At 41.8% G+C, this 16,996-nt stretch overlaps 1 protein-coding gene across 3 annotated transcripts in view; it reads left to right on the forward strand.

The window, feature by feature from the left end:
* Positions 1 to 16,996, forward strand: part of MISP (mitotic spindle positioning) — a 245,276-nt gene that overhangs the window by 156,126 nt on the left and 72,154 nt on the right. For all 3 annotated transcript variants that reach the window (XM_073594048.1, XM_073594047.1, XM_073594049.1), the window contains 2 exons: positions 6,067 to 8,170; positions 13,606 to 13,763. In XM_073594048.1, the coding sequence (XP_073450149.1) occupies positions 6,067 to 8,170; positions 13,606 to 13,763 (2,262 nt within the window). The remainder of the gene's footprint in view (positions 1 to 6,066; positions 8,171 to 13,605; positions 13,764 to 16,996) is intronic.

The following is a 16,996-nucleotide window of genomic DNA, read 5'->3' on the forward strand; positions in this document are numbered from 1 at the left end:
ACCTCCAGAGCTAGGGAGAGCTGACATCCTTCAATGTAGCGTGTGTTACAAGGCATGGTGGGTGTAATGCAAGATGTACAGGTGGGCACCAGACACTTTTTGAATGCAAAGATATTCATTGTCTCTTAAACAGAACTGTAGGAGAGAGGGTTAGGGCCAGGACACCCTTAGGTAGATGCAAAGATAATTAGCAGATTCCGAGACTTCTATAGGTAGACAACTATACAGATGAAGGCCTCCAGCCGGACACCACTTCTGTGTAGTTAGGACTACTGTCTCCTATGGCAACATTCTTGTAGCTGTTACTAATGACAATTGTATTCAACTATTTGCAACATTAACAGTTCTCAGCTTTCCCCAGACTCACTCACTGTGGGTCTTCATTCATTAAGCTCCCAGTCTCTCTCAGTAGACTAACCACTGGAACCCCCGAGCTCTTCCACTTTAGCACTCAGTATCTTCCTCAAGCGTCACCCCCGCTTCCCAACTGGGTCCGTGGCTTGGCACTCACAGATACTCCTCAAGCTTAACCCCTGCTGACACGTTATGTCCCTGGCTTGGCACTCACTGATGCTCCACAAGCGTCACCTCTGCTGTCCATCTGAGTCCCTGACTTGGAAGTTTCTGAAGTTTTCCCACTTCTTCACCGCCCCTGGCTGGTGGGAAGTCTGCTCTGGTACTGGAAAGAAGAAGCTGCGCTGCTTTAAGGTAAATCCAAACAATTCCTTGTAAGTAAAAAATGTATGATGAAATGACAGTTCAATTATGATCCAAAACAGACACCAAAGTGAGCTTGATCAACAAAATGTGCTAACACCTTAAGAAAATCTTGCTTACCAGCTGTCAAGCAAAACCAGGCAGATGGCTATAGCCCAGCCAAGGCCTTTGCTTGTATGGAAGATTGTCTGGCAAGCTTTGATTGGATAACTGCATGAATTCTCCAAACGCTCCAGGCGCCGTTCGACTCAGACAAAAAAGCTCAGTACCTCAGCCATCCATAAGGAGAGAAGACCAACCATAGCATAATATTGCCTTAAACAGTGTTTATTAAAAAATATAAGTATTGCACTTACACTTAAAAAAGTAAAATCGCGCATAAACAGCAGAGCCGGACGGCTGCAAACAAAACCCGTCCTCCTAGCGAGACAGTGTGGTGACGTCAGCACGTATCCTCCTCCTGCTCTGGTACTGGCCTCAGCTTACTCACAATGGTCTCCGGTAGGTGGATGGTCCCTTAGTGGTGAGAGCTTCCCCTCTACCTCTGACCGCGACTGGTTCCCTGGCCATCTGATTTGTTACTTTTGGTTGGAGTACAAGCTCGCAGTCCCAAGCTTTTGCTGCTTTTTCTGCTTCTGGATAGGCCCTCAGACAGCCTAGCAGCCAGATGTCCCTGGGATAGGCCTTAGGTTTCTGGCCTAGCAGCCCGGGGCACTGCAACACACGTACACCCAGACAGCCGTCCGGGTGGCACAGAACCCCAATCACCTGACTCCACCCAAATAAATAGGCTCTCCCAGTAGGCCAAGGGACCCAAGAAAATCCCTGCCCATTGGCTGAAGCACGCCATTCATTCCTAATCTATCCTTGCTATGCCCTTGTCTTATCTAATGTCACCAGCTACAATGCCACCTGGTGACAGAATAGAAACATGCAGCAATGCCAGAATTAGGGAGAAATGAATTGATCTCCTAACAACAGGCCAAGGCAACTATCGCCTGGGAAAAACTAAACTAAATTTGATAGCAGCCCTGCCTAAACATCAGGGTGCTACATCGTGATTGTTGAAATCCTGGACTATGATAAGGTCAATAGCTCTATGTTTGATATTGTTATCAACAAGATATATATCAGTTATATATAGTATAGTATATATATCTTCATATCATTTGGATGCAAAGTAATAATTAACCATCTAAAAATAAAATAATTTAAAAAAGGGTCTGTCTCTGAACTTTGAATGTAGTAGGTACTTTGATCATTTGTAAGGAATTTATTAGACTTAGAGATACATATTCTTACCATTTGGATGCACAGTAATAATTAACTATGTAAAAATAAAACAATTTAAAATGAGGGTGTGTAAAGCTAGTTTACATATAGTAGGTACTTTGGTCATTGTTAAGGAATTTATGACAAGATAAATTATATTACCCTACCATTACAAAATGGTAGTCACTTGCAAGCCTAAATAATTCCTTGGCTGAATAAAGTGGTAATACTATAATACCTCAGAATGAAAAATAATTTATGGAAAGTAAAAACACTGCAATTAAGCATGTAAGAAATATACTTGATTTTTCTGTGGTTTTACCAGTAATCTTACTGGTGGTTGTTAAAAGGGGGGTTGATTATTAAAGGACTAAAGGCAAATAGGCTATTCACTTTGCAAAGGAATTAGACCCAAAGCTTAGTTAATGTGGTTTAGTTATATTTTGCAAAAATATACCTGATCACATGCAAGAAAACTTAAGAAAAAACAAACCGCATTGTTGCTTGCACGTGATTGAATGATAGGTTCAAAGAGGAAGCTTCACCTCATTCACTAAGCTTGGGGGAAAATTCGCAAGCAAGTGCAACTTCTCTTGCAATTTGGACAGCCTACTTGCCTTTGGTAAATAAACCCCAGGGTGTCTATAAAGCGTATGTCAAACCAAAAACTTTTTTCTAGCTTTGGATAGAGTAGGAGAGATTTTGAAAGTCTATCAGGTTTATTGCTATCCAGGGCTCTGTTAGAAAGATTTATCCTTGTTCCCCGCATACATGCCCACATGCATTAGGGGCTACATGGACCTAGGCGCCCAACTACACTAAACTTGCCCAGCAATTTGAACATTTTGGTCAGATATTTTTACCATAATATCCAACTTCTTAGGCACTACTATTCCTCCCGACTGTTTATACACCACACCTAAAAGCTTCACAATCTCAAATGTATTTGTAATCCTCAGCAGTTGTCACTGTGTTCTCTTTGCACCATAACCCTCGACTGTAATGGTACTTTGTGTCTTTATTAAATATTCCTGAATTGTCACCTTTGGATTGTGCCATACTACCCTTTTTTGGCTGCACTTAACTTGGAAAAAAAAAATATAAAAATCTTTAAGAAGTACCCATAAGTTATCTACCTAGATGCTCTATTAAATTTGTGAATCATATTCTGACCTCTTTCAGACACTTAAAGCGGAGTTCCACCCATTTAAAAGTCAGCAGCTACAAAAAGTGTAGCTGCTGACTTTGAATAAACAGACACTACCTGTCCCACTGTCCAGCGATACGGCTGACCCGGAGACCTCGCTTCTTTCGGCCTCCTCTCTTTGGCGCCGGTATTGCAAGTGTGGGCTCCAGGCTGTGGCTGCACAGCCGGGCGCGCCCTGCACATGCGCGAACAAGATATTTGGGGGGCACACCCTAAAAGATGCATTAAAGCTGGTGCAGCCATAAGACCATACAGCAGAGCAAAATATTACAGCGCACACATGCAAAAAATTTTTTGCTAACATTTTTTAGATTGTCTAGGTGTTTTAAACTAGCCCTGCTGGAGGTAAATGTCTTTTTTGCATGTGTGCGCTGTAATATTTTGCTCTGCACATGCGCGAGCCACACTGCGCGTTGTGAATGGCCGGGCAATCTTCTGGAACCTGTGACGTGTCCCAGAAGATTGCAGGGAGGGAGGGGGGAGAGGTGAACTTCCGCTCTGCGCCGTGGCGGCTGGAGAGGACGTGGGAGCTGGGTACCTGTGAAAAATAGGTATCTGCCCCCCCCCAAAAAAAATTGTGGCATGTCAGGGGTCACAAGTACTTAAAGCGGAAGTTCCATTTTTGGGTGGAACTCCGCTTTAATAGCTCTGAAGTGGAGGCACCCAGCTGGGTCATCCAATTCAGATTTAAATTAATGTATTTACAACATCCAAAACATGAAATATCTCACAGCACAGTTGGAACACGCTCCTCCCTGCACATCTATACCATCACCTGGTCTCCATGGCAATAATTAATGGCACCCTTTTAATTATATGTCAAGCAGTAGCCTTTGTTATTCACTGCTACTAACAGAGAGAGATTCCCCCACCCCTGCCCATTTCCTCCCCTAATATATTATCAGTCTAGTTGATTGTTTGGCTCTTCATTGTGTGTATATTAAAGGATAACTAAAGCTGTGGGGGCTGCATTCATCTTTTTTTTTTTTTTTTTTTTCAAGCTAGGAACATTTTCAGCAAATACAGAAAACACCTGTTGTTGCCAGAAATGCAGTTTCCTTGTCACTTCCTTTGAGCTGCACAGTAGAATATCTCCCTACATATCTTCTGTAAACTACTAATTGCTCTGCCCCCCATGTCAAAGAGATGAAGAGATACAGACGCATTTGTAGTCCATAAAAGAGCAGCCTAATGACCTTTTTCCCTTCTCGGGCCCTCCCCTCCCCTTCTTCCCATTTCCCTGCCACTCCAGGCTCGAGCCGCCCCCTGGGGGATTGATGTCAGCTCATAACCTTACTCAGCATTGCTGAATACTTTACACTATAGCAGGCTGAGCTGACATCAATTGCCTTGACATCCGGACGTCTGTTTGTCTGCCCTTGTCTACATGTTGTAGTGTCCCCCCAGTCCGTGTTTGTATTGGTCGACCCTATGTGACAGACCAATCTTTTTACCCAGGGCAGTATAGCCACCGGTCTATACTCTTATCCACATGTATTATATTTTTTGTACCACAATAAATACTTTTTAATACCATAATTATATATTTTGTGTTGCCCTTTTTTTGAGCCCCATCTTTTCTTGGTCCCCTCTCTGTCTGGGACAATTGTTGGTTTAATGACAACCATGACTTCTTCCAGAGATACAGTGGAGGAGTGACATAGCCACCCAGGGCCAGAAAGTGTGTTATTTGTAGTCACTAGGTGAAAAAAAGCAAAAGAAGCTTGGTGAAAGAAAACAAAAGCAGCCACCACACCAAGAACTAGTAAGCTGCAATATATACTCCATTGACATTCATCTTTAGAATACATCATCTTAGTATGTACATGTGCATGTATAGTGACTTGAAAAAGTTTTCCTACCCCTTGAAATTTTTCCACATTTTGTCATGTTACAATCAAAAAACGTAAATGTGTTTTATTGGGATTTTATGTGATAGGCCAACACAATGTGGCACATAATTGTGAGGTAAAAGGAAAATGATAAATGGTTTTCAAAATGTTTTACAAATAAATATCTGAAAATTGTGCTCTCCTTGCCCGGCCTGTCATTTTAGGTGAACAGCTATGTCTTGGTAGGTTTGCAGTTGTGCCATACTCTTTCTATTTTCGGATGATGGATTGAACAGTGCTCCGTGAGATTTTCAAAGCGTGGGATATTTTTTTTTATAACCTAACCCTGCTTTAAACTTCTCCACAACTTTATTCCTGACCTGTCTGGTGTGGTCCTTGGCCTTCATGATGCTGTTTGTTCACTGAGGTTCTCTAACAAACCTCTGAGGGAATCACAGAACAGCTGTATTTATACTGAGATTAAATTACACACAGGTGGACTCTATTTACTAATAAGGTGACTTTTAAAGGCAATTGGTTCCACTAGATTTTAGTTAGCGGTATCAGAGTAAAGGGGGCTGAATACAAATGTACGCCACACTTTTCAGTTATTTAGTTGTAAAACATTTGGAAAACCATTTATCATTTTCCTTCCACTTCACAATTGTGTGCCACTTTGTGTTGGTCTATCGCATAGAATTCAGATAAAATACATTTATGTTTTTGGTTGTAACATGACAAAATGTGGAAAATGTCAAGGGGTACGAATACTTTTTCAAGGCACTGTATATTAAAAGACTTTAGACACTTCTCTTGTTCCAACAACTTTACTGCATGCATTATATAATGTCTATATTATTGTCCACTGTCTTGAAATTCATGCATCATCAACATCTAGATGTTGTTTGTTACACTGCCATTTGCTATTGGCAATTGCATTGTTTTCTATTATTTCAAAATAAATAAAAAGTTAAAACAAACTTTACAATTGCAAAAAATGATTTTACCAGTGTATTTATCTTTGTTTTTCTACATTAGGTGTCAGTTAGTGGTGAAGAAGGAAGCTCGAACCAACCAGAATCTGAGTTATCCAAAGTTTATGGAAATGAGTATGACACTACTCAGACTATAGCAGAAATCTCAACACAGTATCAAATTATTGGTTCATTGAATACTGACTCAAATAAAGAAGATTTACAGAAAAACAATGAAGACATACAGAATACATTCAAATTAACAGAACTAACATCTGAAACACAAAATGAAAGGGAATTGAATGTGCATACAACAAACATTCATGCGGATGAAGAAATAACTTATATTTCTGAAGAGCGAAGGCAAAATACCACTAATAAAGAGGCAAACACTGCTCCAGACGTAACCATGGACAGAGTGACCAGAAGCCCAATCTTTTCTCTCTCCTCATCCAGAAGTATAGATGGTTCCCGGGAAGATCTGACTAATTCCACACCTGAAGAAAGCCAAGTGGCAGATAAGAGGAAGGATGTGTGGATTCCCCCACCAGACCGAAATAGTAAGTTGAAAGTGCTGAGGGAGGAGGAACGTTTTGAACTACGTTCACATCGTTCAGAGACTAGTCCAAACAAGCTCTTTGTTGACAGTGATGATGAAGATGGTGGAAAATCTAGGGTAGGTTCACATCAGTTTACCCCAGAGAAAGTATGGGAGCTTGAACAGGAAAGAAAAGACATTATCAAAAAGCAAGGTCAGCGTAAAAGCTTGGACGCTCAAGATTTGATCAACATACAAGACAGCAATGATTCCCCATTTACAAACAAAGAAGTAAATGGACCATCTGGTGGTCAAGCTACAGCAGATGTAGACATGGAACAGATCAATTTTGAAGCTGCCAGGCAGCAGTTTGTAATGTTAGAAAAGAAGAGGAACAGTCTGCCTATAACCCCTCGACTCCAGTACAGAGCACCTAGGTTCTCTTCCATGTCTCTATATGAAAACGACAGCAATTCAGATGTTGCCAAGCTGCAAGAGTCTTCCATATTGGAGCAGGACATGAAAGCATATAAAAATAAAGGTGCTGTTACCCAAGAAACAACTGGTAGGGAAAGAAGTGCCAGTTTACTTCGTAAACAGTTCTTAAGAGATTTTTCTTTAGATTCTGTAGATAGTATAGAGCAGGAAGAGTCAACTGAAGTCTACAGAGTTGAGACTTCGCAGTTGATATCAGAAGAGAAAGACAACATTCCAAACCCCAGTGATGAGACTCCTATTGAAAGAGAAATCCGTCTTGCGTTGCAAAGAGAGGAAACTTTAAGGAGAGAAAGGGGAATTCAGCATTCAGTGGAATCAAAAGAGATAGTAGAAATACAAAAAAATCCAGTGCTGTCTGTTTCCCTAGAAAAACAGATGTCCAAAAAGAACAAAGACAAAGCTCGCACTGCCTTCTTCCTTCAAAGAGAAATTCAAAGAGAAGAGCAAAGGGAAGCTGATTTAAAAAATGAAGGAAAAGTGGCTGGGCTTTATGATAAAGGAAATGCCCAAGAATTAGATGAGCGCAGAAAGTTGTTTGAGCTGCCAGATGAAATACCGGTTCAGCCACAGAAAGCAACAACCAAAACTACCTCCAAGGAAATCATAGCTGACATCCAAGCTAGTACAAACCAGAGAGACTCAGGGGAGGAAAACGAGACAACGAATTTGACAGTCATTGATGCTCCTTTACCCTACAGTATAAGAACTAAGTGGAAACCAACACCACTCAACCCCTACAGAACCAGAAGGCTAAGTATGGATAATATTCTAGATGTATGGTCACCTACTGAAACCACTACAGCTCAGGAAACGTCAGAGGAAACATTTGTTCAAAAACAGAATTTTCAAGTTCAGCCTTCGAAGTTGAGCATACACGTACAAGAAGGTCAGGCTGAAGAGGAAAAGGATGATAAGATGGAGAAAGCACCAGAATCTGCTAATGGCGGTTTGAAATACAATATGAGGCTGAGGCCTTCACGTTCTATTGTGATTGAGGAAGAAATCCGCAAAACATTAGAGAGAGATCGGGAATTACAAGAACAAAGAAGAAATAGTGAACTTACTCCTGTTGTCACATCCAAAGAAGATCATTATGGATATAATCAGTATGGAAGGCCATCGCTAACATCAGGTAAACAGCCTCTGAGAAGCTGCTCATCATAATATAGAGTGTACAGTGCATCCGGAAAGTATTCACAGCGCTTCACTTTTTTTCACATTTTGTAATGTTACAGCCTTATTCCAAAATGGGTTAAACTCATTATTTTCCTCAAAATTCTACAAACCATACCCCATAATGACAGAAGTTAGTTTGAAATCCTTGCAAATTTATTAAAAAAAAAAAAATCACATGTACATAAGTATTCACAGCCTTTGCTCAATACTTTTGTTGAAGCACCTTTGGCACCAATTACAGCCTCAAGTCTTTTTGAGTACGATGCTACAAGCTTGGGACACCTATTTTTGGACAGTTTCTCCCATTCTTCTTTGCAGGACCTCTAAAGCTAAATCAGGTTGGATGGGGAGCGTCGGTTCACAGCCATTTTCAGATCACTCCAGAGATGTTCAATCAGGTTCAAGTCTGGGCTCTGGCAGGGCCACTCAAGGACAATCACTAAGAATATGCATGCATCATACATACTAGGGGGAGTATGTAGTGGAGAAGGATATGGGGGTTTTGGTAGATCATAAGCTCAATAATAGCAAGCTGCGGTTTCCAAAGCAAGCAAAGTCCTTTCTTGTATTAAGAGAGGCATGGACTCCAGAGAGAGAGATATCATTTTTGCCCCTGTACAAATCATTAGTAAGACCTCATCTGGAATGTGCAGTTCAGTTTTGGGCACCAGTTCTCGAAAAAGGATATCGGGGAACTGAGAACGTGCAGAGAAGGGCAACCAAACAGATAAGAGGCATGGAGGAGCTCAGCTATGAGGAAAGATTAGAGGAGTTTAATCTATTCCATCTCAAGCATAGGAGATTAAGGGGGATATAAACAATATGTACAAATACATAAGTGGTCCATATAGTGAACTTGGTGTTGAGTTATTTACTTTAAGGTCATCACAGAGAACAAGGGGGCTCTCTTTACGTCTAGAGGAAAAAAGATTTAATCTCCAAATACAGAAATGTTTCTTCACAGTAAGAGCTGTGAAAATGTGGAACAGACTCCCTCCAGAGGTGGTTCTGGCAAGCTCAGTATATTGCTTTAGGATTTTAGGATTCTTTCCTAAATGTACATAATATAACTGGGTACTGACATTTATATGTAAAGTTGATCCAGGGATAATTTGATTGCCTCTCGGGGAATCAGGAAGGAATTTTTTCCCCTGCTATAGCAAATTGAATTATGCTTTGCTGGGGTTTTTCATCTTCCTCTGGATCAACTGTGGGTATAGGATTGTATATATGGGATTGTATTTTTTTTTTTGTTTGTTTGAACTAGTTTGACTTGTGTCTTTTTTCAACCTGACTAACTATGTAACTATGTAATCACAGAGTTTTCCCGTAGCCACGCCTTTGTTATCTTGGCTGTGTGCTTAGGGTCGTTGTCCTGTTGGAAGATGAACCTTCGCTCCAGTCTGAGGTCCAGAGCGCTCTGGAGCAGGTTTTCATCAAGGATGTCTCTGTACATTGTGCTTTCATCTTTCCCTCGATCCTGACTAGTCTCCCAGTTCCTGCCGCTGAAAACATCCGCACAGCATGATGCTGCCGCCAACATGCTTCACTGCAGGAATGGTATTGGCCAGGTGATGAGCAGTGCCTGGTTACCTTTAGACATGATACTTGCCATTTAGGCCAAAGAGTTCAATCTTTGTTTCCTCAGACCAGAGAATTTTGTTTCTCATGCTCTGAGAGTCCTTTGAGCGCCTTTTGGCAAATTCCACACAGGCTGTCATGTGCCTTTTACTGAGGAGTGGTTTCTGTCTGGCTACTCTACCATACAGGCCTGATTGGTGGAGTGCTGCAGATAGTTGTTCTTCTGGAAGATTCTTCTCTTTCCACAGAGAAATGCTGGAGCATTGTCAGAGCGACCATCGGGTTCTTGGTCACCTCCCTGACTAAGACCCTTCTCCCCCGATCACTCAGTTTGGCCTGGACGGTCCACTCTAGAAAGAGTCCTGGTAGTTCCAATCTTCTTCCATTTACGAATGATGGAGGCCACTGGCTTGGTTTGTGCTCTGACATGCAATGTTAACTGTGGGACCTTATATAGAAACAATGCGTTACTAGACCTACTGATTACTAACAATACAGACTTGATCATGGATGAAGAAATATGGGGCAACTTAGAAAACAGCGATCCCAGGTCAATTAGTTTCAGCATAAATCACACAAATAGGAAACATAAGTGGAATACAAAGACACTGAATTTCAAAAGAGCCAACTTCCAGAAACTACGCTCCTTGCTAGAAGATACTAAATGATATAAAATCCTAGGAACAAAGAACACGGAGGAAAAATGGGTGTGCTTTAAGAGCATATTAAATAAGGATATTAGCCAGTGCATCCCAAAGGGTAATATATTTAAAAGAGCTAATAAAAGCCCTGGGTGGCTTAACGCCAACGTAAAAATTCATATAAAAAGCAAAGGAGAAGGCTGAGGGATCATCATCAGCATTCCAACTGTACAAAGAATGCAATAAGACATGTAAGGGTGTAATCAGGGAGGTTAAGATAGAACACAAAAGGCACATATCGGAGAAGAGTAAGAAAAATCTCAAGAAATTCATTAAGTACATAAATAGTAAAAGAGGGAGGACAGATAATATTGGCCCCATAAAGAATGATGAAGGGATTCTGGTTACAAAGGATGGTGAGATGGCGAAGGTTTTGAATGTATTCTTCTCCTCAGTCTTCATGAGGGAAACAGGGGGCTTCAGTAACCAAAACTGCAATGTTTATCCTCATGACACAACACAGGAAGCACCCCCATGGTTAACAGAGATTAAAATCAGAAACAGACTTGAAAAACACAAATAAGTCACTGGGACCAGATGGCTTGCACCCGAGGGTCCTTAAGGAGCTCAGTCAAGTAATTGCCAGACCGTTGTTCCTAATTTTTATGAACAGTCTACTGACTGGTATGGTACCAGCTGATTTGTGCTCCACTGGCTTTTCTCCAATCTTTAAAAAAGGACCAAGATATAGCCCGGGGAACTACAAACCAGTTAGCCTAACATGAATAGTATGCAAGCTCTTGGAAGGGATGTTAAGGGACTATATACAAGATTTTAGTAATGAAAACGGTATCATCGGCAGAAATCAGCATGGATTCATGAAAAATCGTTCTTGCCAAACAAATCTATTAACCTTCTATGAGGTGAGTTGCCATCTAGAAAAAGGAAGGCCCATAGACGGTAGTGTATCTGGATTTTTACAAAGGCATTTGATACAGTTCCCCACAAACGTTTACTATACAAGCTAAGGTCTGTCGGCATGGACCAAAGGGTGAGTACCTGGATTAAAAACTGGCTACAAGGGCGAGTTCAGAGGGTAGTGATAAATGGGGAGTACTTGAAATGGTCCAGTGTGGAAAGTGGGGTCCCTCAGGGTTCTGTCCTGGGACCAATCCTATTTAACCACTTCAGCCCCGGGAAGATTTGGCTGCTCAATGACCAGGCCATTTTTTTGCGATATGGCACTGCGTCAATTTAACTGACGATTGTGCGGTTGCGTGACGCTGTACCCAAACAAAATTGACGTCCTTTTTTTCCCACAAATACAAACTTTCTTTTGATGGTATTTGATCACCTCTGCGGTTTTTATTTTTTGCGCTATAAACAAAAGAAGGGTGTCAATTTTGACAAAAACACAATATCTTTTACTTTTTGCTATAATAAATACCCCAAATTTTTTCCTCAGTTTAGGCCAATATGTATTCTTCTACATATTTTTGATTTAAAAAAAAAAAAAATCGCAATGAGTGTATATTGATTGGTTTGTGCAAAAGTTGTAGCGTCTACAAAATAGGGAATAGATTTATGGCATTTTTGTTATTATTTTTTCTTTACTAGTAATAGCGGTGATCAGCGGGACTGTGATATTGCGGCGGACAGATCGGACACTTTTGACACTTTTTGGGACCAGTGACAATTATACAGCGATCAGTGCTATAAAAATGCACTGATTACTGCCCATCGGGCACTCACTTCGACTCCGGTGGTCCCTAGTGGTCAAAATGCCAAGCGACGTAAGGTGACGTTGTTTTGCCCAGGTGAGCCAACCTGCCGCAGTACAACTGCAGCGGCTGGTTCGGGAAGGGGTTAATTTATTCATAAATGATCTGGAGAATGGGATAAACAGCTCAATCTCAGTATTTGTGGAAGATACTAAGCTAAGCAGGCCAATGGCTTCTCTGCAAAATGTGGAAACCTTGCAAGAAGATTTGAACAAATTAATGGGGTGGGACAACTGCATGGCAAATGAGGTTTATTGTAGAAAAATGTAAAATAATGCATTTAGGTGGCAAAAACATGAATGCAATCCATACACTGGGGGGAGAACCTCTGGGGGAATCTAAGATGGAAAAGGACCTGGGGGTCCTAGTAGATGACACTCTCAGCAACGGCATGCAATGCCAAGCTGCTGCAAGCAAAACCAATAGATTATTGGCATGCATTAAAAAGGGAATTGTCCAGTTCTAGGCAGTGGCACCAGTCCTCAGGAAGGATGTACTGGAAATGGAGCGAGTACAAAGAAGGGTAACAAAACTAATAAAGGGTTTGGAGGATCTTAGTTATGAGGGAAGATTACAAGCACTGAACTTATTCTCTCTGGAGAAGAGACGCTTGAGAGGGGGTATGATTTCAATGTACAAATACCGTACTGGTGACCCCACAATAGGGATTAAACTTTTCCGCGAAAGTGCATTTAAAAAGACTCGCAGCCATTCACTAAAATTAGAGGAAAAGCGATTTTACCGGAAACTGCGTAGAGAGTTTTTTACAGTAAGAGCGGTAAGAATGTGGAATTCTCTTCTACAAGCAGTGGTTTCAGCAGGGAGCATAGATAATTTCAAAAAACGATTAGATAGGCACCTAAACGACCACAACATGCAGGGATATACAATGTAATATTGATAGAAAAGCGCACACACACACACAGGTTGACTTGGACCTTTTTTCAACCTTACCAACTATGTAACTATATAACTATGCCAAAGGCTGTGAATACTTATGTACATGGGATTTTTTTTGTTTTTTATTTTTTTTTTTAACTTGCAAAGATTTCAAACAATATTCTTTCACATTGTCATTATGCGGTATTGTTTGTAGAATTTTGAGGAAATTAATGAATTTAATCCATTTTGGAATAAGGCTGTAACATAACAAAATGTGTAAAAAGTGAAGTGCTGTGAATACTTTCCGGATGCACTGTATATGTATATATTAATGACATTTGCCTTACTAAATCATACTTAACAGCAGCTTTTAGTCTATATTTATAATATATTAAAGCAATTTTTCTGCACGTCAAATGATTTAAAAGTTTGATTTACAGAGATCGACATTTTTAGATGAACAGTGTTTTCATAATGTAATAAACTATATAATGTTTATCTCTTAGATGGTTCAAGAACATGGTCTTCTGCGTCTAGGAAAAGCAGTTCATCCAGCCCAATACCTTCATACACACCAAATGTACAAATGTTCACACCAAGAATATACCCCAAAATAGTTTTTGCCGAGTCTGAATCAGGCAGCTTGAAAAGACATGAAGACTGGGTAAGTACTTCCTTTTTCTGCAAAAATTCCCCGAGGTTCGGTATACTCCTAAAACGGCTGCTGATCGCTCAAGAACGCTGTGGCACGCAGGGACATATCAGGGCCGAATCTTTGCCTGAATTCGGCCCTAAAACAGAGCCAAAGACGCACAGCGTTTCTGTGCAGTGCGCTCCGCAGCTGCCCCAGAGATATGTGAACCAGCTCCATAGAGAGCCAGTCACATTCTCCTGCTATGCGAATTGGATGCAGAGAAAGCCACATCCAAATCGCAAAGGTGTGAACCCAGCCTAAATCTCTGCAATAAAAAATATGCACTATACAGTAGATGCACCAACATGTTAAAAAGGGAACATATTGTCTTAAAGTGTTACTAAACCCAGGACCTTGCAAATAACTATATCTGGTCTCCCAAAGTACACAAAACATGTAAATGCAATTATTTTAATAAATATAAACAACTAAATACCTTTTCTCATCAGCAGTAAATAGCTTTTCTCATCAGCAGTAAATAGTAGTCTTGTGACTGCTATCAGTGTTCGGCTGAGCACTGGTTTGGGGACTGTGGAAGAGGGAGAGGATCACAGAAGACAGGATCAAACAGCCTTTTTACTCAATGCACGGGTTCAACTTTGGGCATTTTTTAAACTTGGGGTGTACAATAAAAAAAGCAGCTCGGGATTCAATACTCAAATTCAATGTGTAGCAATCCCGTGCAGTCTTTTTTAAGCTCACCATCATTCAACATTGAAAATATATTATGAATGAATGGGTGTCATGGCCTGGCTTCATAAGCAGTGTCAAAGCATCATGCTTAGTGTACTGCAGCACATAGCGGTGTTAACATTACGTCAGCACTGCTATTTGCATCATCAGAGTACCTCCCTGGGCCTGATAGGCAAAGAGGAAGAAGACGCAGCATGACACATGAATGCCCAGAACACATCAGGTAAGTATAAGAGAACAGAACAAAATATACATATGCAGAGGAGACTTTTATGGGGGAGTGGAGAACAATTGGGGGCATAAAGCTGGACCCATCATTGGACTCTAAAGTGTATTTAGTGTCACAACTTTTTATTATGGTTTTGGTTAGAGTGGGAAGTGTTTAAGACCCTTGTCAGATTATTCATTATTTTTTTTGCCTGTGTCCCTTTGAAGGGATTTCCTTTTACTTCCTGTGCAGAGACATAGCAGGATGAAAAAGGAGATCTCTGCAAATATATACGATATTCCCTCTTAGACAGTTGTCACTAGCCCTGTTCTTGTGAGTTGTAGATCTCCTATCCCTTTCTGTACCAGAGGCAATGCTCACGAGGACCAATAGGAAGGCTGTCTTCCCAGCAGGGACGAAGGAAGCTATAAAAACCAAATGACAGACGTTTTGACTCTTCCACATTGTGTCCAAAGGATTTTAACCAACACAATTTGATGAGTTCCATATTTAATGTAAATATAATGGGGTTGATTTACTAAAACTGGACAGTGCAAAATCTGGTGCAGCTGTGCATGGTAGCCAATCAGCTTCTAAAGTCTTGTTGTTTTTTTTTTTATTTTAACCAGTTGATATCCGCGCTATAGCCGAATGATGGCTACAGCACGGACCTGAATTCTCGGGAGGCCTCATATGACAGCCTCCCCTGTGCACGCGCCCTGTGATCACCGAGTCACTGAGACTCGGGTGATCACCGATGACTAATGACAGCTGATCACATGATCAAAACAAAAGCTCTGTGATCGTTTTTTTTTTTCTCCTCGCGCTGACAGTGCGAGGAGAAAAAAAAGCCGATCACCGGCTCATCAGCAAGGGACATCAGTCCCGAAGAGGAGGAGGCAATAATCCCTCATATGTGCCACCAGTACCCCCTGCCAGTGCCACCTGCCATTGCCACCTGACAGTGCCCACAGTGCCCACCAGTGCCACCTATCAATGCCCATGAGTGCCACCTATCAATGGCTACCACTGTCACCTATCAATGCCCACAAGTGCCACCTATCAATGCCCACCAGTGGTGCCAATCAGTGCCACCTAGCAGTGTTGCCTATCAGTGTACCAGATCAGTGCCAGTTATTGCCACCCTTCAGTGCCCATCACTGCCACCCATCAGTGCCCATCAGTGCCACCTATCAGTGCCCATCAGTCCCGCCTCATCAGCGTACATCAATGAAGGAGAAAAATTACCTTTTTTAAAATTTTATAACAAAATATAAAAAAAAAAAAAAAAAATTTTTTTTGAATTCGGTCTTTTTACATTTTTTTAACAAAAAATAAAAACCGCAAAGGTGATCAAATACCACCAAAAGAAAGCTCTATTTGTGGGAAAAAAATGATAAAATTTTCATTTGGGTGCAGTGTTGTATGTCCGCGCAATTGTCATTCAGAGTGCGTCAGCGCTGAAAGCTGAAAATTGGTCTGGATAGGTGGGGGGTTTAAGTGCCCAGTAAGCAAGTGGTTAAATAACAAACATGTTATACTTACCTGCCCTGTGCAGTTGGTTTTGCACAGAACAGCCCCGATCCTCCTCTTCTTGGATCCCTCTTCGGTGCTCCTGGCCCCTCCTTCCTGTCGAGTGCCCCCACAGCAAGCAGCTTGGTATGGAAACACACGATCCGAGCCACAGCTCTGTGTGTCCATTCAAACACGGAGCCGTGGTTCGGTCCCGCCCCTTTCTTTCTCTCCTCATTGGCTAACTGACTTTGATTGACAGCATCGGGTGCCGCTGCTGTGTCTCAGCCAATTAGGAGGGAGAGTCCCGGACGGCCGAGGCACTCGTTCAAATTGCTGGATCGAGAGGGGGCTCAGGTAAGTATTAGGGTAGCTGAGGGGGGCTGAGTGATTGTAAAGCTTTGAGTTTTTTTTTTAATAACAAACATGTCATACTTACCTCCACTGTGCAGGTCGTTTTGGCACAGAGTGGCCCCGATCATCTTCTTCTAGGGTCCCCCGGTGGTGCTGGTAGCTCCTCCACGCATTGTATAACCCCCTAGAAGAAGCGCTCTCCCCGGGGGTTACCTTGCGGGTGCGCTCCCGAGTCCAGCATTTGCGTCCATAGATGCAGAATGCCGGACACGGCCCCGCCCCCCCGGCGCCGCGTCATTGGATTTGATTGACAGCAGCGGGAGCCAATGGCTTCGCTGCTATCAATCTATCCAAATCAAGAGCCCGGGCACAGGAAAAGCGCGTCTCCGCTGTGGGAAATTCCAGGGCTCAGGTAAGTAAAACGGGGGGCTGGAGG

Source organism: Aquarana catesbeiana, linkage group LG01 (genome assembly GCF_042186555.1).
Source record: "Aquarana catesbeiana isolate 2022-GZ linkage group LG01, ASM4218655v1, whole genome shotgun sequence".
In the NCBI taxonomy this organism is placed as follows: domain Eukaryota; kingdom Metazoa; phylum Chordata; class Amphibia; order Anura; family Ranidae; genus Aquarana; species Aquarana catesbeiana.